Source organism: Pistacia vera, unplaced genomic scaffold, assembly GCF_008641045.1.
Source record: "Pistacia vera cultivar Batoury unplaced genomic scaffold, PisVer_v2 Contig249, whole genome shotgun sequence".
NCBI classification, from domain to species: domain Eukaryota; kingdom Viridiplantae; phylum Streptophyta; class Magnoliopsida; order Sapindales; family Anacardiaceae; genus Pistacia; species Pistacia vera.
The window spans coordinates 576,522-600,502 of NW_022196056.1; the positions used below are offsets into that span (position 1 = coordinate 576,522).

Consider the following 23,981-nt stretch of genomic DNA (forward strand, 5'->3'; position numbering starts at 1 on the left):
GCGACCTAGCGCTAGCGATTCTTAATTCAAGACCGCCAACCAAATTTCTGCAATTCTTCAGAGGTAATCAAGTTTCAACCATTCCAAAGGCATTCATTGAAGTTACCAGATATCGTCTCACCCATGTGAATGGCTTCAACAGATAATACAAGGCCTCACCTAGAATCATCCACCTAAAACCACTGTTTTAAAACCCGGACCGGACCGGACTGACTGAGAGCTAGTCTCGACTCTGGTCTAGGTTAATATAAAACCCGGTTATAGCTTAAAACCTCCTTTGGACCAAAAACAGACTGACAAAATAGTACCAAACCATCAGTCTAACCAGCCCAGGGCTTAAGCCGGGTCACCAAAATCTTTCGTGGTCAAGCCGACCCTTCGCCATCCTCTGAGCTGCTTCCCCTTCAAGCTACACAACAACAAACCCTTCTAAATAACTCACAAACTATTCAATCTAACCAGATAACATCCTAAAACTAGATTGTTAGTAACATTCAAAACATCCTAAAACTAGATCGTCAGTAACATTCAAAACATCTAAAGACCAAAATCAAACATGCTTTTTCTAACAAGCCAAGTTCCAAATCCCACAACACATGTTCTCCGATCTCGTGTTTCTCTCCTGGGGACTCCTGGTTGCTTAACCATGAACCCATGAGCAGTGGAGATCTATCTCATCAAAGCCAATGATAACTTCTTCAACAAAGGATTGGGTAGGACTAACCTGCCTCTCTCTCTCTCTCGTAAAAATATAGACAATTTAACGTTTTCAAGGCCTGGACCCACATCAAGAATTACTTCAAGATAACTATTAATCCAATCGTTTCCAACCATTAAAAGAAAGTTGAGAACTTGATAGACTCTTCTTAAAGAAGGAAGAAGAAGAGAGAATGGCATTAATTGTTTGTTATACGATAAGGACAGAGTGCCGTGAATTCAAAGGAAGAGACAAACAGAGGGAGAGAAATTAGGGATTTTGGTGTTTTAAGAACTGTAAAACACTGTAAATCTGTCAACTTGTTATAACTGTTCACTCTCTAAACTCTGCACAAAGATGTGCTGATGTGGCCAGTCCGACCGACTGGACCGGATAACTTGGGAATTTTAAAACATTGCCTAAAAAAATAAAATTAAAGTCCCGAAACTCATCCAGACACTCTCAAATTCATACCAACAAAACTCGTATCAATAATAAAATTTTACTACCACAAGTAAAATGTATAGTTTACACACCTTTAATTACCTAATTCCATTTCTGAACCTTAATATATAATCTAGAACAGTGTGTATGAACCCAGCACACTGGGTCCAAAAATCTATAATAAAATAGTAAATCAAAAATGATATCCCAGATTCTGGTTGTGTTGCATTGCTCTTAACTTGCCGGCTCAACATGATGGAAATAGCACAATAAATCTGCCCTAATCAAAAAACTCCGCTTAGCAGAAAATTTCAAATACATATTGGTAACAGATAGAACTCTAAACTTGAGCGTAAAAGTAACAGCAATATGAAAAAACATAGGTCACAAACAAGGGAAGAGCATACCCAAACCTAAGCATAAAGAAACTTTCAAGCTTCTTTCCTGGTTATCCTGTCATGTAACAAGGAAAAAACTTTTCAAATGACAGTCCAATTCCAAGGCAAGGAAACAATCTTCTAATCTAGACCTTAACAATGCTTAATACTGCAGCATTATAAAGTTATCAAGATATTGAACAATGAACAAATACAATGATTTCCTGGGCTCCAAAAATTTAATCAATATAAATTCCAATAACTAGATCAACAATATATGGTTACTATAAATTACTTACCTGAAGCAATATATTCCCAAAGCTGCCGTAATTTCATGAATAACAGATGTGGCAAAGTGGAGATAGAGGGCCACTAGGTTTAGCAAAAGAGAATCGTCAGGCACAAAGCACAAAATATAAAAGCTATGTCACATTAAAAGTACTTTCTCTCTGATCATGAACAAGAAATACACTTTATGTGAAACTAAAAAGAAAAATCATAGAATTTATAAAAAAGTTTAATCATAATTTTATGCACATAAAGGAACAATGATTGTCTATAATATTCATATTTAATTACTTCTCCAGAAAGAAAATTTAATGAGATTACTAGGTCAACTGACCAGGCTGATACAAAACAGAGTTTCTGGAAGATGCTGTATGAAATGCAGATTCACAGGATATTCTCAACATGCATATTGCTTAATAATTCAATAATACTATTTACCTGTAAATACACAGTACCCAAGCAGAACCCAGCATTCATCAACTAATGGAACTCTGCAACAATGAACAAAAGGTGTCCATAAATGAAAAAGAGCCAACAGTCCAGACTAAGTACTGACAAAAATGGCCGCTGAATACACTAAGTAAACCAAACTTCAACACACCCATCATTTAGTCTGGCAGTAAGTGCATTTGCAATGGCAAAGGGAAGATACAATAGTGACTGCACAAGTAACACATAAAACTTAGAAACCCCAATTTTGATATGAGAATTAATCCAAAAAACATGCAGGGCATGTAATGTTATCAAAATTCAAACACTTCAAAGAGGAACAGGAAGGTAGAAAAAAATTGTTTTCCATCTATCTCTGAAACGTAAATAATCTGTAGTCCAGCCAGTAAACAATGAGTAACAACAAAAAAGGGAAAACTATAAATCAATTGTGCAAGAAAGTGAAAAGAAAAAATAAATTTCCAATAATTCTAAAAAGCAAAGCGCTGGTCTCATAAATCAAGTGAATGCTACATACCATGCACATGTTAGTTTTCAGTCCCTTGGGTTCATCACACAAATGAGCCAGAATCATCCTTCCCTATCAACATAAGTTTTTAATCAGCAACAATCGAACAACGAATTCAATCATATACTGAAAAGGAAATTTCAACAAAAGAAAAAGGAATATATATATACACACACACACACACACACAAAATATTTTCTTACTTGAATAAATTTATGAAAAGCAAATTTTTGAGTAAATGTGTTAAATAAACCTTAAGCAAAACCTTCTTTTAATTTTTTTTTTATTTTCGACTTCCAAAGATTATAATATAAATTTTCATAACTTTGATCAGACCTAACATAAGCTAAAGTCAACCAAAACTTAAATCAAGTCAACATTACGTTGACTTTTAATATGAATTAACAAAAAAAAAAGGTGAAATTTTCTTGGTATAAACATAGATAGTAACTCAAATTTCTTTAATAATTTTGAGCAGCTAAACGGTGACGTTTGATATGTAAGAAAGTGGTAGGTGAAGGGTAAAGAATAACGTCCTTTAAAATATAGTTAAGATTTTAATTTGGGAAAGCAAGAACATTCTTAGAGACGAAACACAAAATAAACTCACAAAATCCATGTCTTTTTCCCTCAAATTAGAATAAAAAACATCCAAAAAATAAGCATGATTCAACTCTAAAATAAATTAAATTGAAATGAGCAATATACATACCAAAACTAATAAAACAGAGAACGGAGTTAATTGTGGTACCTTGAGTAGTGAAAGGTTCAACAATTTTAGTCTTCAAAAGTTTTAAGAGCGAATAGCATGAGAAAGAGAATGAGAGAATAAGAGAGTAAAGAATTTTAGAAATAAAATCATAAAAAGCAAGCCGAGCCGTAGAAAAAAAGAGTGGAGAGAGTTTTAAACTTTTATTATGATGTGGACTTAGAATATATATATTAATAGCAAGTTTTTTATGGGCTTGGATATATGTAAAATAGTTCTCATTTTCAAAAAATTTGAGAGTAGGCCTAGGCATATATATTAGTAGCAATTTTTTGTGGGCCTATATATTAGTATTTTTTTTTTTTAATCCCCAGCGCGCGCGCGCACACACACAGAGAGACACACACACAAGTCCCATCATATATTCCTAGTGATGCACAAACTCCAAGTCAGGGCACCATGACTCATACCACAGAACATACCCACCAATCGAGACATCATTAGTTCGGAAATGACAGATACTAGAAGGCCTATAGCAGCAACAACACACAATGAGCACATTATTTGTTTCTTCCATTAATGGCAACAGGCAAACGATAATTTGTTTCAAATGTAACTTGACTTGCAATAATGAATATATACAAACATTCAAAGAAGTTAAGAGAGTCTATGATGCAGCAACATAATGTTATATCTTACCACAAGGAACCCAAACGCAAGTCCAGTTCCCAGTACAACTAAATGTGGATAGTTCCTCATTTATCAGAAGGAGACAATAATCCCTGCATAAGAACGTATCCTGTATAAAGAAGCAAATATCCAGAACTAGTGTTCAACATGAGAAACAGTGGGCAAAAGCTGAGGTATACCATAAGCACTCCTCCGATAAGTACAACAAGGGTAGCTGTCAAGAACAAACAACAACACCTAATAAGCATATTGGAATTACGAATCAAGTACCAAACTTAAGAATTACCTTGCCAAAGCCAGTAACATGCTTCCTTTTCGTGCATGAACGACATTGTAGACATTCGACACACTGCAAAGAAAGATAGAATACATAAGGGAGATCAAGAAGATATTCAGCAAAACGGCTGAAACCGAGGCCAAATACATTTGAAGCCCAAATAAACTATACAGACATGGACAGAAGACCATAACAAAAAAGAAATCAGGATGCAAAAACACCAATAAAAAGTCTAGATGCCTATTCCAATATTGTGGGTTCACAAACTCCAATACCCTGTTTGGAAGCTGCACTGAGAATAAACTTGTAATAAAATGAATAAGCAACAAATGACTCTACAAAAAAATCAATCTACAAGTGAGTAAGCAAGAATATAGGACATCATAGAGTACATGTACATGGACCAAAGCCAGGTTCAAATTTCAACCTTTAGGATAAAAAAACCACTTACTTGGAGTAAAGCGTAGGAATAACAGCAAAGGCTATCATCATATATAACACTGCTTTGTAAGTTGTGATCCCTGAAGTTAAAAAAAGGGGAAATAAGTATGTAACCAAAAAATATTATAAGCACAAAACAGAACAAGTTAGTGTGCAAATCCAAAAAAGATGGAAAAGAGAAAACAATGGTAATATCAAGAGGTATTATATTGCATATGCTAAGAAAAAACTGAATGAATCACTAACCAATTATCATCATGTTTCCTGAGATAATTATTACAATAGCTACCACAATATGCATCATAGCATGTCAATCCAACATTTTGAAGGTTATTTTTTTTCCAGCAAACAAATTATACTTCCTTTTCAAGGTAACAAACATATCACGCAACAGAAAACACGTAATAGTATGCAAACACAACTGAGTTGGCAAGGGCAGTCAGGAGCAAAAAAAATCAAGAATATATCATATTATCATAAGTAGCTGATGATGTGTAGAAAAGTTTTAAAATCCAGAATGCATTGGGGCAGCATGTGCCACCAAGCCAACCACTCTACATGAAACATATTGTATCCTACATGAATAAAGAAATGTTTAAATATGAAGGGCCAATATAGTCTCTGGAAAAGCCCTCTCAAAAGATGTTTCTTAGGCCAACGTTCTAAAATAATAACACATATAAAAACATACAGACAACACGTTCCGTCATACAGTAACCAATATGAAAATTATTCGTATAAAAGTCTAAAGACAGTTTCACAACTAACATCATCACATAATATTCAAAATGGAGCATCAAATGTCCCATATGAAGGTTTTGAGCAAATAATCTTATTCATAAATGAGAACCAATACTCTGTCATAACTATATCCAGTATAATTAAATTTATGTGTTCAAGTGTCAAATGTTCTGAGCTATAGTGAAGCACATGTCAAATATAGTAATCACCGTTCCTAATTATGTAGCCTTACCATTAATCAGTGGCACCCAATTCAAGAAGGGGATAGAATTCCCAAAATGCTGAGCCCACCATTCAGCACCTATGAAAAAGAACTCAAGTAACTATCAAAGGGAAAACAGAGAAAATAAAAATTAAAAATACATAAATATATACTTTTACGTGCAAGAAGGAAAAATTATTGTAAGAGCATACCGACTAAGGCTGTAAAAAAGTGGGCTACATAGATAAGCATAAGACCCTCTGTAGGTCCATTGACCACCGGAAGAATAAGGGTATTGGTAAAATAGCTGAAACAACACAAAACATCAATATTGATGATTTAGTTAACAAAAACTAGGGCAAATAGAACTTATATAGAGAAAACACTACTGGAAACAGAAACCCATCTTTAAGTCATAATTAGAAGGCTGCAGACACAAAGAAAGGCCTTAAATATTATAAATAATATCCATCATACAGGGTTAAAGAGCAGTCATCTTTTGATGTATAAATTCAATAACTTTATAGTTTGCTTAGTGCTGACTCTATTCAATTTATGCAAAAGAAAGAACCAGTATGGCTTGGATACTTACTGTTCCCATGTTGCTCCATAAAATGGAACAGCTGAAATTACCCAGAACCAGAAAGTATCTCTTCCACACATGGCAGTGCTTCCGAAAGCCATGGCCTCAAGCTGAAAGCAGCGACAAACATATCAAAAGGAATTGCAGTGACCACAGTTACCAAAATAACAACAAAAGGTGGTATATTCATACCGCACATGCAAGTGCATCACAGCCTGCAATAGATTGGAAACACCAAGAAATATATTTCATCAACATTGCACATTAATGTCAAACAGTAAATACTGGGCAAAATACATAATAAAGGGAAATCACCATGGTCAAAAAGCTCGCCCAATGGACTAGATGAATTTGTCCGTCGAGCTTGCTTCCCATCGACAGCATCAAAAGTCTAGCACGTAGCTGGTATCAGAAAATCACGCCAAAAAGAATAATATTTGCACTAATGCATGCACAGAAAATAACCCATACATAACTTGGGCAGTAGAACAAATACATAACTTGGGCAGTAGAACAAACCTGATACAAAAATAGAAGTAAGCCATGTGCAAAATGAACCCATCTTGGTGGAGGTGAATCCAAACGAGGTGAATATATCTGAAACACAAATTAATATCAAAAGCTTAATAAAAGGAAAATTGTTTAAAATACGAAGCACATCTTCGTGAAAAAGGCCTTCACAATATCAAATAATCTTACAAAGTTTGCACCTACAATCTTCTCATTGTTCACCCACACATATTACAACTTTGTGAATGCAAGCTATACCCAGTTCCCATTGGTGTGAACCCTTCAGTACTTAAAATTTATCGTGCATCAGTTGCAATATTAAATTTTCACTTCATTACATTATCAAGGGGAAAACCTAACATATGTAAAATTATAAAACAAGGAAGCAAAGAAATTGCTACTTACATATCCAAGCAGTGCAGACATGAGTAAGAACATGAACCCAGTAAGTGTAATCTAAGAAAACAACATAACCAATGAGCAAAAAGACAAGAAATCAAGAATCTTCCCGACAAACACTTCAAAATACAAACTAAAGTGTGATTAAGAAATATCTTACCATGTTTGGTCTGAAGAAAATCCCGAAACAAACACAGAAACAAAACACACAAAAAAAAGGTGTAAAAAAACATATGTAACGGAACAAAATAAAATAAAACAAAAGGAAGAGAATAATTAAAGAAAGAAAAAAGAAACATACGGCATCCATAGAGGGAAGATTTTGACGAAACGACCCCAAAAAGGTTGTAATACATATTTGGCAAGATAAGAATGGTCAACCCCACTGTATTTGTATCTGTGCAACGCTGCTACTCCATGTGCTCCTATATATCCCATTTTTTATTTTTCTTGTATTTTTTTTGGGCAAGTGTCAAGTCTCTTCACTGATTCTGGGCAGATAAAATCCAATGAGGAAATTAGGCAATTGTAATTAAGTAAACAATGAAGAAGAATCGATATACAGTATGTTTACGCAGTATTTATAGATTGGATCTGAAATGAGGGAGATGTATGAAGAAAATAAAAGGAGAAAGGGATTATTTAAAAGACAAAAAGAAGAAAAAAAGTGAAGATACCTTGAAGAAAGGAGAGATCGAAAGAGACGGAGAATTGGGAACGAAAAGGAAAGTGTGTGAAACGCAAGCGTTTTATGTCCCTCCCGCCCTATAGTATAGCGGAGGAGTGAGAGTGAAAGTGAAGCCTATTCTTGAGGAATGGAGATGAAAATGGTGTCACTGCAGTGGAGTTTGGAGTTACTAAAAAACGACGTCGGATTTAATTAATAAACCATGGTTTAACTATTTCATTGACTTTTGACTTTCACAATTGAAGAATCAAACACGCGTGAAAGGTGGAACGTATTCCTTGTTCCCAGATATAAAGTATATAAAGCAAAAAGCCTCGATCTTTTTCATCGACTATTTAATTTAATAAAATGAGCTTCATTTAATTAATGTAAAAAGATTCTATTTTATCAAGTGTAAAGCACATCCATTCCTTGGTTTAACTTGTATTACTTAGTCCTTAATAGACAAGAATATCATCACAATATAAAACCATTATTCGTCAGGAATAATGGTCCACATTCTACGTTGATTCTGGTTTTTGGTTTTCTTCTACAATTAACTTAGGATTTAATATTATTAATTAATGGTCCCTCGTGACTACTTCAGTGCTAAGACATTGACCATTGGTTTTTAATCCCTAAATTTTGGACTTTGGACCTTCACCAAATCTTTCAAGTCTCAATTCACACACGTGTTCAATTCTTTTAGTAAAAATAAAATTCACAGATATATTTTGGTGCAAAGTGAGGGTCAGATTACAAACATGGTCAATAATAATTGAAGGAGTATTTTAACATTTGTAGAATCAGTGATCCAGTTAAGCAAGCACAGACATCAATGTGCACTGTTCCTCATGAGATATTGGGGTTGAGCTTGGATTTCATTATTCATTTATCTCCATAAACAACTCACTCCTGCCGCACGGTCACTAATAAAATATCAAAATCAAGTAAACAAATTAATAATATGATTTTGATGCAATTATTTTTCGAAATAAATGGTTTCAGTAAATGAAGACATCCTCGAAACTAGTTAGCTAGACTTCCATTACGCCAACGTAAGGCTTCACTGATGACCCCATAAATAAGTTCCCACCATGCTCTTCAACTTCACTAACAGAGTCAAGTGCTGCTCCATCATTTCCATGCAATACTTTTACAATCTTCCCCTCCCAATCTATCTTAACTCCTACAGGATCATTATCATACCGACCCCTCACAGTTTTAGAATCCAACTCCGTATCTTTACTTCTCCGAATTTTTCCTCTTGCACTGTTCAGAGCTACCCAGAATTCTCCTTCATTGTTCGTTCTAATGTTATCAGGAAACCTTGGAAGCCGCACAAAAACTTGTGGACTGTAAATTGTTGAATCTTGAAGCCAGAATCTTAAGACTTGAAACTTAGTTGATTCAGCAACTAAAAGAAATGAATTGTCCTTGCTTAGAGCCACCCCATTTGGAAATGCTAAGCCTTTAAACATCACTGTTACTTCCTTGCTATGTGGATCGTATTTCAATAGCCTCCCAGTTCTATCACCTCCGATCACTGCCAATATATATTCTCTGCAACATTCAACAATTGCTTGTTATTTAAATCAGAAATAGCAAAAAAAGAAAAAGAAAAAAAGGGTACCTTCTTTGGTAGATGATGCTACTGTCTGTAAAATAAACTAGTCCAGTTTTGGAATCAATGTCCAAGGCATTTGTGAAGCGGAAAGGGACGCCTTCGGCCGAAGCAACGAGTTGCTGGGCCTGACCACCGTTAGGTCCGACAACCATTAGCCCAAAATAGGCATCTGCAATGAAGAGATCACAACTTTCGGGGTTGAATTTAAGGCCCAATGGTCTCCCACAAGTGGGTTCGTCCGAGGTGTTGGTTGACCCATCACATACCTCTCGTTGCCTATTCAAAAATATACATTCAATTGTCAGTAAAAATCCAAAGAATAATAAATTGCAAAATAGTATGGTAATCCGTTTGTTTTGGTATTTTGGATGGTATTTTTGAAAAAGTAAGAGTTGGGTGGGAATAATGAGGTAAAATTTAAAAATTAATAAAAACACCCTCTAAGTTTGTTAATTTACTAAACACTCTTATAATAAAAATATTAAAAATTACAAAAACACCCCACCCACCCATTAAATACTGGTAGTTGGCCACCATCATCGGAGGGTGGTTGGAGTCACCGTATCGGTGCAGGATTAGCTGGATCTGGCCGGTTGTGCGCCGAGATGGCCTTTTCCAGCCAGATCGGCCGTGGATTTAGCCGAAAAAGGCCAGATCTACGGTCAGATCTGGTCATGTTTGATCATCAACGATGGCTAAAGATCTAGTCTTTTCTGATCAGATCTATTGGAAAATGATAAATCAACGCACTACCCTCCAGATCTAACCATTATACTAGATTCCGGCCACCTTTTGGCGGTGATGGTCAGAATCTGGAAAATATGGGTGGATAGGGGTGTTTTTGTTAATTTTTTAACTTTTTTAGGGGTATTTAGTTAAATTAATAAACTAAGAGGTTTAAAATTAATTAAATAAAATAAAATAGGATTATAAGAATAGGGATACAAATGTGTATTTTGGGTTTGGGGAGGATTGAGATATGATCGTGTAAAAATAATTAAAGAACAGACCCTTTTACGTCCCCTCATATGAGTCATATCGTATTTATGCTCCTATTAATAGAAGTAACGTACTTTGCGTCTACTAGATCGCAATTTTTGCATAATTAAGTCAACCCTCTTATGCTAGCTAAGTAACTAAAGCACCCATTATTATGCTAAATATTAGAGCCTCGCCCCATTATGTTTACTTCATGAATGACATTTTTTCCTTTGAACATAAGTTTTAAAAACTTAAATACTATCCTAAAACTTATCAAATTCATAGTTATGAACCAAAAACTTAACAAAATATTTTGTTAAACATACAAACTTCAAAAACTAGCAAATAAAAACCCAAAGAATCTTTGAGTGGGAGAGTTGAATTTATTTATTTATTTTGGGAATTGTCCCACCATTGAAATTGTCTCTAAAATTTGGAATAATAGTAATAACTTGTAAATCCCGCACGAATAATTTGTACCATTTTAGGTGAAGAAATTCCGACCCAAAAGGAAAATGGGGTTAATTTCCCTTTTAGATATGTATACAAGACTGCTAGTAAACTTAACATATAAAGCTGAAAATTTAAAAGATTATCATAAACTTGCCTGTTTGGTGCAGTGAAAGCAAACTCAGTCCAACCAACCTCTGGTCCTCGCCATTTAAGGATTCTACCATCGGAAACACCGGCATAAGGGCCATTGTCATTGCAGTCAAAGGCAATGCTTTCGGGACCCAACACACCAGGCAGCTCAAGTTGCTTGTAGTTCTTCAGGCCATCCATGGCGTGATCAGAACATACCATTGCAACAGGAAAAGTGAAGAAGAAGAAGAACATAATGGCGGACAAAGAAAGTTTCTTCTTCATGATATGCATTGTGTGAGGAGAAAGACTGCTACAGGTTTTGATATAGCAGAGTTTTTGGTATTTACAGCCTGACAGGTCTACGTAAATTATTCGTAAAGTGGGCCTCTTCATTCATGACTTCACAATCAATAATAAATTAATATTAACGATAGGAAATGTATTCTTAAAATTAAGATATGAATGATAGGGATGGATTCTATCTATAAGTAGGATAATTTATAATCCCATATTTTTACAGTAGGTATTAGGGAATTAATTCCATTGTACGCTTATTATACGTGTACTTTGTAATCCCAACCTTGAGATTGAGAATTTTTAATTACTTATTCTGCAAGTACTTGAAATATTTGTTAAAACTTATTCCAAGTCTACAATGAGTCACTTAATTAATTCTTCTATTTGTCGTTGGTGAAAATTAGTTGTGTGGAATTGAATCTTGATGCTACCACTATTGGAGTTAAAAACTAGCATTGAATAATAGGGAGGACTCGAGTCGAGGTCATTTCCTTGTAGGTGCATACTCAATATCTAATTAGTATCATAATGTATATTTGATAAACTTTATAAAATAGATTATATGTATATATATATTGGAGTGAATCAAGGAATTTATCAAAGAATGATTGATATGCGGGAGTGAATCCAGGAATGAATCAAGGAATAATTGATATGTTGGAGTAAATCAAGGATTGATTGATATTATATTTAATATCGAATATTACCTTTTCTTGTGTGATTTTAACATTATGACAAATATTGTATTTATTTTTTATTGTTTTACACTTTAGTATAAATAGGTAATATATACTTATACAAAACATACAATTGAATATAAAACTATTCTTCTCCATTCTTTTTCTTTGGCATTCTCAGACAATCTGTGCTTAGTCTTATCTTGCCTCTCTTGTCCTATTTTAACATGGTATCAAAGCTTCCAAGTTGAATAAGCTTTCGTTTAACTAACCTCTCTTCTCTGTCCTTGCAATTCAAACAAATATTTGATTAGGTGTAATTTTTTTTTTTTTTTTAAATGATCATCCCCAAGCTTTGCCAACCCACTCTAGTTTTAAGTTTAGGACAATGAGTAGCTAATTATATGGCTCTATGTATATCTAAGAAAATTCTATCAACAAGACGATAAAAAATCTAAGGAAACTTAGTTTAAGTGGGACTGTTTGTGACCCCTCCAATTTTTCTTGGGAATTTTCCTGATGCATATTAAATCATCTTCAACACTTATTACTATCCTGGGTTATTGAGTTGTTCCACCTACTCTAGCCTTCAGTTTTGCTAAGTTCCAGCAAAACCACATTAGCACTCGGGTGCAGGAGTTTGTTTGTTTGTTTTTTTTTTTTTTTTCAAGGCCTGGACCCACATCAAGAATTACTTCAAGATAACTATTAATCCAGTCGTTTCCGCCCATTAAAAAGTTGAGAACTTGATGGACTCTTCTTAAAGAAGGAAGAAGAAAAGAGAATGGCGTTAATTGTTTGTTATACAATAAGGACAGCGTGTCGTGAATTCAAAAGAGACGAACAGAGGGAGAGAAATTAGGGATTTTGTGTTTTAAGAACAGTAAAACACTGTAAATCTGTTAACTTGTTATAACTTTACTCTCTAAACTCTACTCAAATGTGCTGACATGGCCAGTCTGACTGGCTGGATCGGATAACCCAGGAACCGGCCCTGTGACCGAGTCAAGGGCGGTCCGTTTTAAAACATTGCCTAAAACATATAATGAAAGTCCCAAAACTCATCCAGACACTTAAAAATTCATACAACAAAACTCGTACCAATAATAAATTTTACTATCACAAGTAACTGTATGGTTTACACACCTTTAATTACCTAACTCCGTTTCTGAACCTTAATATATAATCTAGCACAGTGTGTATGAACCCAACACACTGGATCCAAAATCTATTATCAAATACTAAATCAAAAATGATATCCCAGATTCTGGTTGTGTTGCATTGCTCTTAACTTGCCCGCTCAACACGATGGAAATACATACTGGTACAAGTGAAACTCTAAACTTGACGTAAAGTACAGCAATATGAAAAACATAGGTCACAAACAAGGGAAGAGCATACCCAAACCTAAGCATCAAAACTTTCAAGCTTCTTTCCTGGTTATCCTGTCATGTAACAAGGAAAAAACTTTTCAAATGACAGTCCAATTCCAAGGCAAGGAAACAATCTTCTAATCTAGACCTTAACAATGCTTAATACTGCAGCATTATAAAGTTATCAAGATATTGAACATGAACAAATACAATGATTTCCTGGGCTCCAAAAAATTTAATCAATAAATTCCAATAACTAGATCAACAATATATGGTTACTATAAATTTTCTTACCTGAAGCAATATATTCCCAAAGCTGCAGTAATTTCATGAATAACAGATGTGGCAAAGTGGAGATAGAGGCCACTATTTTAGCAAAGAGAATCGTCAGCACAGAGCACAAATATAAAAGCTATGTCACATTAAAGTACTTTCTCTCTGATCATGAACAAGAAACACTTTATGTGAAACTAAAAAGAAAATCATAGAATGTATAAAAAGTTTAATCATAATTTTATGCACATAAAGGAACAATGTTGTCTATAATATTCATATTTAATTACTTCTCCAGAAAGAAAATTTAATGAGATTACTAGGTCAACTGACCAGGCTGATACAAAACAGAGTTTCTGGAAGATGCTGTATGAAATGCAGATTCACAGGATATTCTCAACATGCAATTGCTTAATAATTCAATAATACTATTTACCTAAATACACAGTACCCAGCAACCCCAGCATTCATCAACTAATGGAACTCTGCAACAATGAACAAAAGGTGTCCATAAATGAAAAGAGCCAACAGTCCAGTCTAAGTACTGACAAAAAATGGCCAGTGAATACACTAAGTAAACCAAACTTCAACACACCCATCATTTAGTCTGGCAGTAAGTGCATTTGCAATGGCAAGGGAAGATACAATAGTGACTGCACAAGTAACACAAAAACTTAGAAACCCCAATTTTGATATGAGAATTAATCCAAAAACATGCAGGGCATGTAATGTTATCAAAATTCAAACACTTCAAGAGAACAGGAAGTAGAAAAAAATTGTTTTCCATCTATCTCTGAAACGTAAATAATCTGTAGTCCCCAGTAACAATGAGTAACAACAAAAAGGAAAACTATAAATCAATTGTGCAAGAAAGTGAAAAGAATAAATTTCTCCAATAATTCTAAAAAGCAAAGCGCTGGTCTCATAAATCAAGTGAATGCTACATACCATGCACATGTTAGTTTTCAGTCCCTTGGGTTCATCACACAAATGAGCCAGAATCATCCTTCCCTATCAACATAGTTTTTAATCACAACAATCGAACAACAATTCAATCATATACTGAAAAGGAAATTTCAACAAAAGAAAAAGGAATATATATAACACACACACACACACACACAAAATTTCTTACTTGAATAAATTTATGAAAAGCAAATTTTTGAGTAAATGTGTTAATAAACCTTAAGCAAAACCTTCTTTTAATTTTTTTTTTATTTTCGACTTCCAAAGATTATATATAAATTTTCATAACTTTGATCAGACCTAACATAAGCTAAAGTCAACCAAAACTTAAATCAAGTCACATTACGTTGACTTTTATATAATAACAAAAAAAAAAGGTAAATTTTCTTGGTATAAACATAGATAGTAACTCAAATTTCTTTATAATTTTGAGCAGCTAAACGGTGACGTTTGATATGTAAGAAATGGTAGGTGAAGGTAAAGAATAACGTCCTTTAAAATATAGTTAAGATTTTAATTTGGGAAAGCAAGAACTTCTTAGAGACAACAAAAATAACTCACAAACCATGTCTTTTTCCCTCAAATTAAATAAAAACATCCAAAAATAAGCATGATTCAACTCTAAAATAAATTAAATTGAAATGAGCAATATACATACCAAAACTAATAAAACGAGAACGGAGTTAATTGTGGTACCTTGAGTAGTGAAAGGTTCAACAATTTTAGTCTTCAAAAGTTTTAAGAGCGAATAGCATGAGAAGAGAATGAGAGAATAGAGTAAAGAATTTTAGAAATAAAATCATAAAAAGCAAGCCGAGCCGTAGAAAAAGATGGGAGAGAGTTTTAAACTTTTATTATGATGTGGACTTAGAATAATATATTAATAGCAAGTTTTTTATGGGCTTGGATATATGTAAAATAGTTCTCATTTTCAAAAAATTTGAGAGTAGGCCTAGGCATATATATTGTAGCAATTTTTTGTGGGCCTATATATTAGTATTTTTTTTTTTTAATCCCCAGCCGCCGCGCGCACACACCACAGAGAGACACACACACAAGTCCCATCATATATTCCTAGTGATGCACAAACTCCAAGTCAGGGCACCATGACTCATACCACAGAACAGACCCACCAATCGAGACATCATTAGTTCGGAAATGACAGATACTAGAAGGCCTATAGCAGCAACAACACACAATGAGCACATTATTTGTTTCTTCCATTAATGGCAACAGGCAAACGATAATTTGTTTCAAATGTAACTTGACTTGCAATAATGAATATATATCAAACATTCAAAGAAGTTAAGAGAGTCTATGATGCAGCAACATAATGTTATATCTTACCACAAGGAACCCAAACGCAAGTCCAGTTCCCAGTACAACTAAATGTGGATAGTTCCTCATTATATCAGAAGGAGACAATAATCCCTGCATAAGAAAACGTATCCTGTATAAAGAATGCAAATATCCAGAACTAGTGTTCAACATGAGAAACAGTGGGCAAAAGCTGAGGTATACCATAAGCACTCCTCCGATAAGTACAACAAGGGTAAGCTGTCAAGAACAAACAACAACACCTAATAAGCATATTGGAATTACGAATCAAGTACCAAACTTAAGAATTACCATTGCCAAAGCCAGTAACATGCTTCCTTTTCGTGCATGAACGACATTGTAGACATTCGACACACTGCAAAGAAAGATAGAATACATAAGGGAGATCAAGAAGATATTCAGCAAAAGCTTGAACGGCCATACATTTGAGCCCAAATTAAGCCAGGTCTAAGACATGGACGGAAGACCATAACAAAAGAAATCAGGATGCAAAAACACCAATAAAATCTAGATGCCTATTCCAATATTGTGGGTTCACAAACTCCAATACCCTGTTTGGAAGCTGTACTGAGAATAACTTGTAATAAAATGAATAAGCAACAAATGACTCTACAAAAAATCAATCTACAAGTGAGTAGCAAGAATATAGGACATCATAGAGTACATGTACACGGACCAAAGCCAGGTTCAAATTTCAACCTTTGGATAGAAAAACCACTTACTTGGAGTAAAGCGTAGGAATAACAGCAAAGGCTATCATCATATAATACTGACTGCTTTGTAAGTTGTGATCCCTGAAGTTAAAAAAGGGGAAATAAGTATGAACCAAAAATATTATAGCACAAAACAGAACAAGTTAGTGTGCAAATCCAAAAAAGATGGAAAAGAGAAAACAATGGTAATATCAAGAGTTATTTCATATGCTAAGAAAAACTGAATGAATCACTAACCAATTATCATCATGTTTCCTGAGATAATTATTACAATAGCTACCACAATATGCATCATAGCATGTCAATCCACATTTTGAAGGTTATTTTTTTTCCCACAAACAAATTATACTTCCTTTTCAAGGTAACAACATATCACGAAACAGAAAATGAGAATGAAACGCGTAATAGTATGCAAACACAACTGAGTTGGCAAGGGCAGTCAGGAGCAAAAAAAATCAAGAATATATCATATTATCATAAGTAGCTGATGATGTGTAGAAAGTTTTAAAATCCAGAATGCATTGGGGCAGCATGTGCCACCCCAACCACTCTACATAAACATATTGTATCCTACATGAATAAAGAAATGTTTAAATATGAAGGGCCAATATAGTCTCTGGAAAAGCCCTCTCAAAGGATGTTTCTTAGGCCAACGTTCTAAAATAATAACACATATAAAACATACAGACAACACGTTCCGTCATACAGTAACCAATATGAAAATTATTCGTATAAAGTCTAAAGACAGTTTCACAACTAACATCATCACATAATATTCAAAATGGAGCATCAAATGTCCCATATGAAGGTTTTGAGCACATAATCTTATTCATAAATGAGAACCAATACTCTGTCATAACTATTCCAGTATAATTAAATTTATGTGTTCAAGTGTCAAATGTTCTGAGCTATAGTGAAGCACATGTCAAATAGTAATCACCATTCCTAATTATGTAGCCTTACCATTAATCAGTGGCACCCAATTCAAGAAGGGATAGAATTCCAAAATGCTGAGCCCCACCATTCAGCACCTATGAAAAAGAACTCAAGTAACTATCAAAGGGAAACAGAGAAAATAAAAATTAAAATACATAATATATACTTTTTATGTGCAAGAAGGAAAATTTATTGTAAGCATACCAACTAAGGCTGTAAAAAAGTGGGCTACATAGATAGCATAAGACCCTCTGTAGGTCCATTGACCACCGGAAGAATAAGGGTATTGGTAAAATAGCTGAAACAACACAAACATCAATATTGATGATTTAGTTAACAAAAACTAGGACAAATAGAACTTATATAGAGAAAACACTACTGGAAACAGAAACCCATCTTTATGTCATAATTAAAAGGCTGCAGACACAAAAAAAGGCCCTTAAATATTAAAATTATATCCATCATACAGGTTAAAGAGCAGTCATCTTTTGATGTATATTCAATAACTTTATAGTTTGCTTAGTGCTGACTCTTTCAATTTATGCAAAAGAAAGAACCAGTATGGTTTGGATACTTACTGTTCCCATGTTGCTCTAAAATGGAACGCTGAAATTACCCAGAACCAGAAAGTATCTCTTCCACCATGGCAGTGCTTCCGAAAGCCATGGCCTCCAACTGAAAGCAGCGACAAACATATCAAAAGGAATTGCAGTGACCACAGTTACCAAATAACAACAAAAGGTGGTATATTCATACCGCACATGCAAGTGCATCACAGCCTGCAATAGATTGGAAACACCAAGAAATATATTTCATCAACATTGCACATAATATCAAACAGTAAATACTGGGCAAAATACATAATAAAGGGAAATCACCATGGTCAAAAAGCTCGCCCAATGGACTAGATGAATTTGTCCGTCGAGCTTGCTTCCCATCGACAGCATCAAAGTCTAGCACGTAGCTGGTATCAGAAAATCACGCCAAAAAGAATAATATTTGCACTAATGCATGCACAGAGAATACCCTACATAACTTGGGCAGTAGAACAAATACATAACTGGCAGTAGAACAAACCTGATACAAAAAAGTAAGCCATGTGCAAAATGAACCCATCTTGGTGAGGTGAATCCAAACGAGGTGAATATATCTGAAACACAAATTAATATCAAAAGCTTAATAAAAGGAAAATTGTTTAAATACGAAGCACATCTTCGTGAAAAAGGCCTTCACAATATCAATATCTTACAAAGTTGGCACCTACAATCTTCTCATTGTTCACCCCACATATTACAACTTTGTGATGCAAGCTATACCCATTTCCCATTGGTGTGAACCCTTCAGTACTTAAAATTATCGTGCATCAGTTGCAATATTAAATTTTCACTTCTTACATTATCGGGGAAAACCTAACATATGTAAAATTATAAACAAGGAAGCAAAGAAATTGCTACTTACTATCCAAGCAGTGCAGACATGAGTAAGAACATGACCCAGTAAGTGTAATCTAAGAAAACAACATAACCAATGAGCAAAAAGTCAAGAAATCAAGAATCTTGCCGACAACACTTCAAATACAAACTAAAGTGTGATTAGAAATATCTTACCATGTTTGGTCTGAAGAAATTCCCGAACAAACACAGAAACAACACACAAAAAAAAAAAGGTGTAAAAAACATATGTACCGAAAAAAATAAAATAACAAAAGGAAGAGATTAATTAAAGAAAGAAAAAACGAAACATACGGCATCCATAGAGGGAAGATTTTGACGAAACGACCCCAAAAATTGCAGTACTTATTTGGCAAGATAAAATGGTCAACTCCACTGTATTTGTATCTGTGCAACGCTGCTACTCCATGTGCTCCTATATATCCCATTTTTTATTTTTCTTGTATTTTTTTCTGGCAAGTGTCTAGTCTCTTCACTGATTCTGGGCAGATAAAATCCAATGAGGAAATTAGGCAATTGTAATTAAGTAAACAATGAAGAAGAATCGATATACATATGTTTACGCAGTATTTATAGATTGGATCTGAAATGAGGGAGATGTATGAAGAAAATAAAGGAGAAAGGGATTATTTAAAAGAAAAAAGAAGAAAAAAGCGAAGATACCTTGAAGAAAGGAGAGATCGAAAGAGGCGGAGATTTGGAAACGGAAGGAAAGTGTGTAAAACGCAAGCGTTTTATGTCCCTCCCGCCCTATAGTATAGCGGAGGAGTGCGAGTGAAAGTGAAGCCTATTCTGAGGAATGGAGATGAAAATGGTGTCACTGCAGTGGAGTTTGGAGTTACTAAAAAACGACGTCGGATTTAATTACTAACCTAACTATTTCATTGACTTTTGACTTTTACAATTGAAGAATCAACACACGCGTGAAAGTGGAACGTATTCCTTGTTCCCAGATATAAGTATATAAAGCAAAAAGCCTCGATCTTTTTCATCGACTATTTAATTTAATAAATGAGCTTCATTTAATTAATGTTAAAAGATTCTATTTTATCAACTGTAAAGCACATCCATTCCTTGGTTTAACTTGTATTACTTTGTCCTTAATATACAAGAATATCATCACATATAAAACCATTATTCGTCAGGAATATGGTCCACATTCTATGTTGATTCTGGTTTTTGGTTTTCTTCTACAATTAACTTAGGATTTAATATTATTAATAATGGTCCCTTCCAAACTCCCTCGTGACCACTTCAGGCTAAGACATTGACCATTGGTTTTTAATCCCTAAATTTTGGACTTTGGACCTTCACCAAATCTTTCAAATTTCAACTCACACACTGTTCAATTCTTTTGTAAAATAAAATTCACAGATATATTTTGGTGCAAAGTGAGGGTCGATTAGAAACATGGTCATAATAATTGAAGGAGTATTTTAACATTTGTAGAATCAGTGATCCAGTTAAGCAAGCACAGACATCAATGTGCACTGTTCCTCATGAGATATTGGGGTTGAGCTTGGATTTCATTATTCATTTATCTCCATAAACAACTCACTCCTTCTTCCACACAGTCACTAAAAACATCAAAATCAAGTAAACAAATTAATAATATGATTTTGATGCAATTATTTTTCGAAATAAATGGTTTCAGTAAATGAAGACATCCTCCAAACTAGTTAGCTAGACTTCCATTACGCCAACGTAAGGCTTCACTGATGACCCCATAAATAAGTTCCCACCATGCTCTTCAACTTCACTACCAGAGTCAAGTGCTGCTCCATCATTTCCATGCAATACTTTTACAATCTTCCCTCCCCAATCTATCTTAACTCCTACGGATCATTATCATACCGACCCCTCACAGTTTTAGAATCCAACTCCGTATCTTTACTTCTCCGAATTTTTCCTCTTGCGCTGTTCAGAGCTACCCGAATTCTCCTTCATTGTTCGTTCAAATGTTATCAGGAAACCTGGAAGCCGCACAAAACTTGTGGACTGTAATTGTTGAACCTTGAAGCCAGAATCTTAAGACTTGAAACTTATTTGATTCAGCAACTAAAAGAAATGAATTGTCCTTGCTTAGACCACCCCATTTGGAAATGCTAAGCCTTTAACATCACTGTAACTTCCTTGCTTTGTGGATCGTATTTCAATAGCCTCCCAGTTCTATCACCTCCGATCACTGCCAATATTATTCTCTGCAACATTCAACAATTGCTTGTTATTTAAATCAGAAATAGCAGAAAAAGAAAAAGAAAAAAAGGGTACCTTCTTTGGTAGACGATGCTACTGTCTGTAAAATAAACTAGTCCAGTTTTGGAATCAATGTCCAAGGCATTTGTGAAGCGAAAGGGCGCCTTCGCCGAAGCAACGAGTTGCTGGGCCTGACCACCGTTAGGTCCGACAACCATTAGCCCAAAATAGGCATCTGCAATGAAGAGATCACAACTTTCGGGGTTGAATTTAAGGCCCAATGGTCTCCCACAATGGGTTCGTCCGAGGGGTTGGTTGACCCATCACATACCTCTCGTTGCCTATTCAAAAATATACATTCAATTGTTAGTAAATATCCAAAGAATAATAATTGCAAAATATTATGGTAATCCGTTTGTTTTGGTATTTTGGATGGTATTTTTGAAAAGTAAGAGTTGGGTGGAATAATGAGGTAAATTTAAAAATTAATAAAAACACCCTCAAGTTTGTTAATTTCTAAACACTCTTATAATAAAATATTAAAAATTACAAAAACACCCCCACCCACCCATTAAATACTGGTAGTTGCCACCATCATCGAGGGTGGTTGGAGTCACCGTATCGGTGCAGATTAGCTGGATCTGGCCGGTTGTGCGCCGAGATGGCCTTTTCCAGCCAGATCGCCGTGGATTTAGCCGAAAAAGGCCAGATCTACGGTCAGATCTGGTCATGTTTGATCATCAACGATGGCTAAAGATCTAGTGTATAATTTCTATCCTATTACAAATATATGAAGAAATAGAAAAAGTTCAGCGGTTATTTGTATCGTTATTATACAAATATATCGTTTTGAAATGAAACCCGTCATTTTTAAGTACACATTCACGAGTCGCGACCTAGCGCTAGCGATTCTTAATTCAAGACCGCCAACCAAATTGCTGCAATTCTTCAGAGGAAATCAAAGGCATTCATTGAAGTTGCCAGATATCGTGATAGAAAATCTCTCACCCATGTGAATGGCTTCAACAGATAATACAAGGCCTCACCTAGAATCAACCACCTAAAACCACTGTTTTAAAAACCAGACCAGACCGACTGAGAGCCAGTCTCGACTCCGATCCAACTTAATATAAAACCCAGTTATAGCTTAAAACCTGCTTTGGACCGATAATAGAATGACAAAATAGTACCAAACCATCGGTCTAACCAGCCCGGGGCTTAAACCGGGTCACCAAAAATCTTTCATGCTCAAGCCAACCTTTCGCCATCCTCTGAGCTGCTTCCCCTTCGAGCTACACAACAACAAACTCTTCTAAATACAGTAAAACCTCTTTATAGTAATATTCTATATAGGAATAAACTCTACATAGTCATAAAAAATTCTATTCCTAATTTAGGATAGTTATAAATAAGAATAAACTCCACATTGTAATAAGTTATAATTTTTCTAATTCTCGTCCTAAAGAAAGTTGCATCCACATAGTAATAATTATATGTATATTGTAAACAAATATATGTTATATTACATTAAAGGTTTAAGATTAAATAAAATATTTATCTAAAGTTGTTTGGGACAATAAATTATGCTTTAAAGTTGTTACCACGTTTTTTAACTTGCAGATACATTACTCGTTAGCATAAACATTTTCTTGTTTAAGCCAAAACATTTCTAGCTTCTCAAGCATGTTTAGAGTTTAGAGTTTCTTGGTACGAAATTTTTTTGTATTTCCGTATTATCATCCTCATAATTATTTCCTTTCTCTTCTTGTCTAATTATAACAATGATTTATTCTTTTGTTAAAGCATACATGACTTATTACTCATTTGGATGATTAAGGAAGACATTAATATCCATTTGATTAATGTAGAAAAGTTGTCGAATCTGATCACTCAATTCTATAATGACTTTTTGATTCTCCTTATCCACTTCAATTGTAACTTGCAATTCATCAAAATCGGGGGTCTTAATTTTGTAATGTTTAAAACAATTGACAATTGTTTGTGGCTTCACATCAATTAACCAGGTAGTAACTACATTTACTAGGGGTGTTCAAAAGAACCGGTTGGAACCGGAACCGACGGGTACCCTGGGTTTAGTTCCGGTTCTTACCCAGAACCAGTCGTCAATGGGTAAGTTCCGGTTCCAAATTTTTGGAACCGTTACTGTGCTGTTCCGGTTCCGGTTCCTATAGTTAGGAACCAGAACCGGAACCAGGAACCGAGACTAATATAAAATAAAATTAAAGATTAGGGGAGTTAATATAAATTTTTGTAGAAAAAGTAATGTGAATACATTTATATTTATATTTCATAACATTTAAAGTAAGTTGGTTTGACTTTTGAGAATCTACCTTTACAAAGTAATGGAGTTTGTAATTTAGAATTTATAATTTGTAATTTTATTTTTGTTAACAAGTGCCAGGTGGGGGGGTATTTGTAAGTTTTTAAAGGTTTTTTTGCCATTTTAAAAACTTTTGGGGGGTCATGTAATTTTACAGGATACCCAGAACCGGAACCGGAACCGCTGTTACAGGTTCTGGTTCTGGGTACCTAGGAACCGGAACCGCCGGTTCCAGTTCTGGTTC

At 34.6% G+C, this 23,981-nt stretch overlaps 2 protein-coding genes and 2 pseudogenes across 2 annotated transcripts; all 4 read right to left on the bottom strand.

The window, feature by feature from the left end:
• Nucleotides 1-1,454: 1,454 nt before the first annotated feature.
• Nucleotides 1,455-7,917, bottom strand: LOC116132159 (choline/ethanolaminephosphotransferase 1-like). Its single transcript, XM_031417819.1, is given in 18 exon segments — nt 1,455-1,594; nt 1,818-1,890; nt 2,245-2,297; nt 2,408-2,466; nt 2,774-2,836; nt 4,173-4,234; nt 4,237-4,272; nt 4,439-4,512; nt 4,892-4,961; nt 5,855-5,923; nt 6,037-6,131; nt 6,417-6,517; nt 6,600-6,622; nt 6,723-6,798; nt 6,927-7,004; nt 7,323-7,373; nt 7,477-7,486; nt 7,618-7,917. Coding segments are annotated over 18 exon segments (1,152 nt in total). The 5' UTR covers nt 7,755-7,917; the 3' UTR covers nt 1,455-1,572.
• Nucleotides 7,918-8,911: 994 nt separating this feature from the next.
• On the bottom strand, nt 8,912-11,444 carry LOC116132161 (protein STRICTOSIDINE SYNTHASE-LIKE 10-like). Its single transcript, XM_031417820.1, has 3 exons — nt 11,199-11,444; nt 9,617-9,886; nt 8,912-9,546 (listed from the first exon to the last, which is right to left on the bottom strand). Exons 1-3 carry the CDS (start codon nt 11,426-11,428, stop codon nt 9,021-9,023), a joined length of 1,026 nt encoding a protein of 341 aa, XP_031273680.1. The 5' UTR covers nt 11,429-11,444; the 3' UTR covers nt 8,912-9,020.
• A 1,885-nt stretch (nt 11,445-13,329) lies between these two features.
• Nucleotides 13,330-20,112, bottom strand: LOC116132158 (annotated as a pseudogene).
• A 651-nt stretch (nt 20,113-20,763) lies between these two features.
• LOC116132129 lies at nt 20,764-22,594 on the bottom strand (annotated as a pseudogene).
• Nucleotides 22,595-23,981: the final 1,387 nt, after the last annotated feature.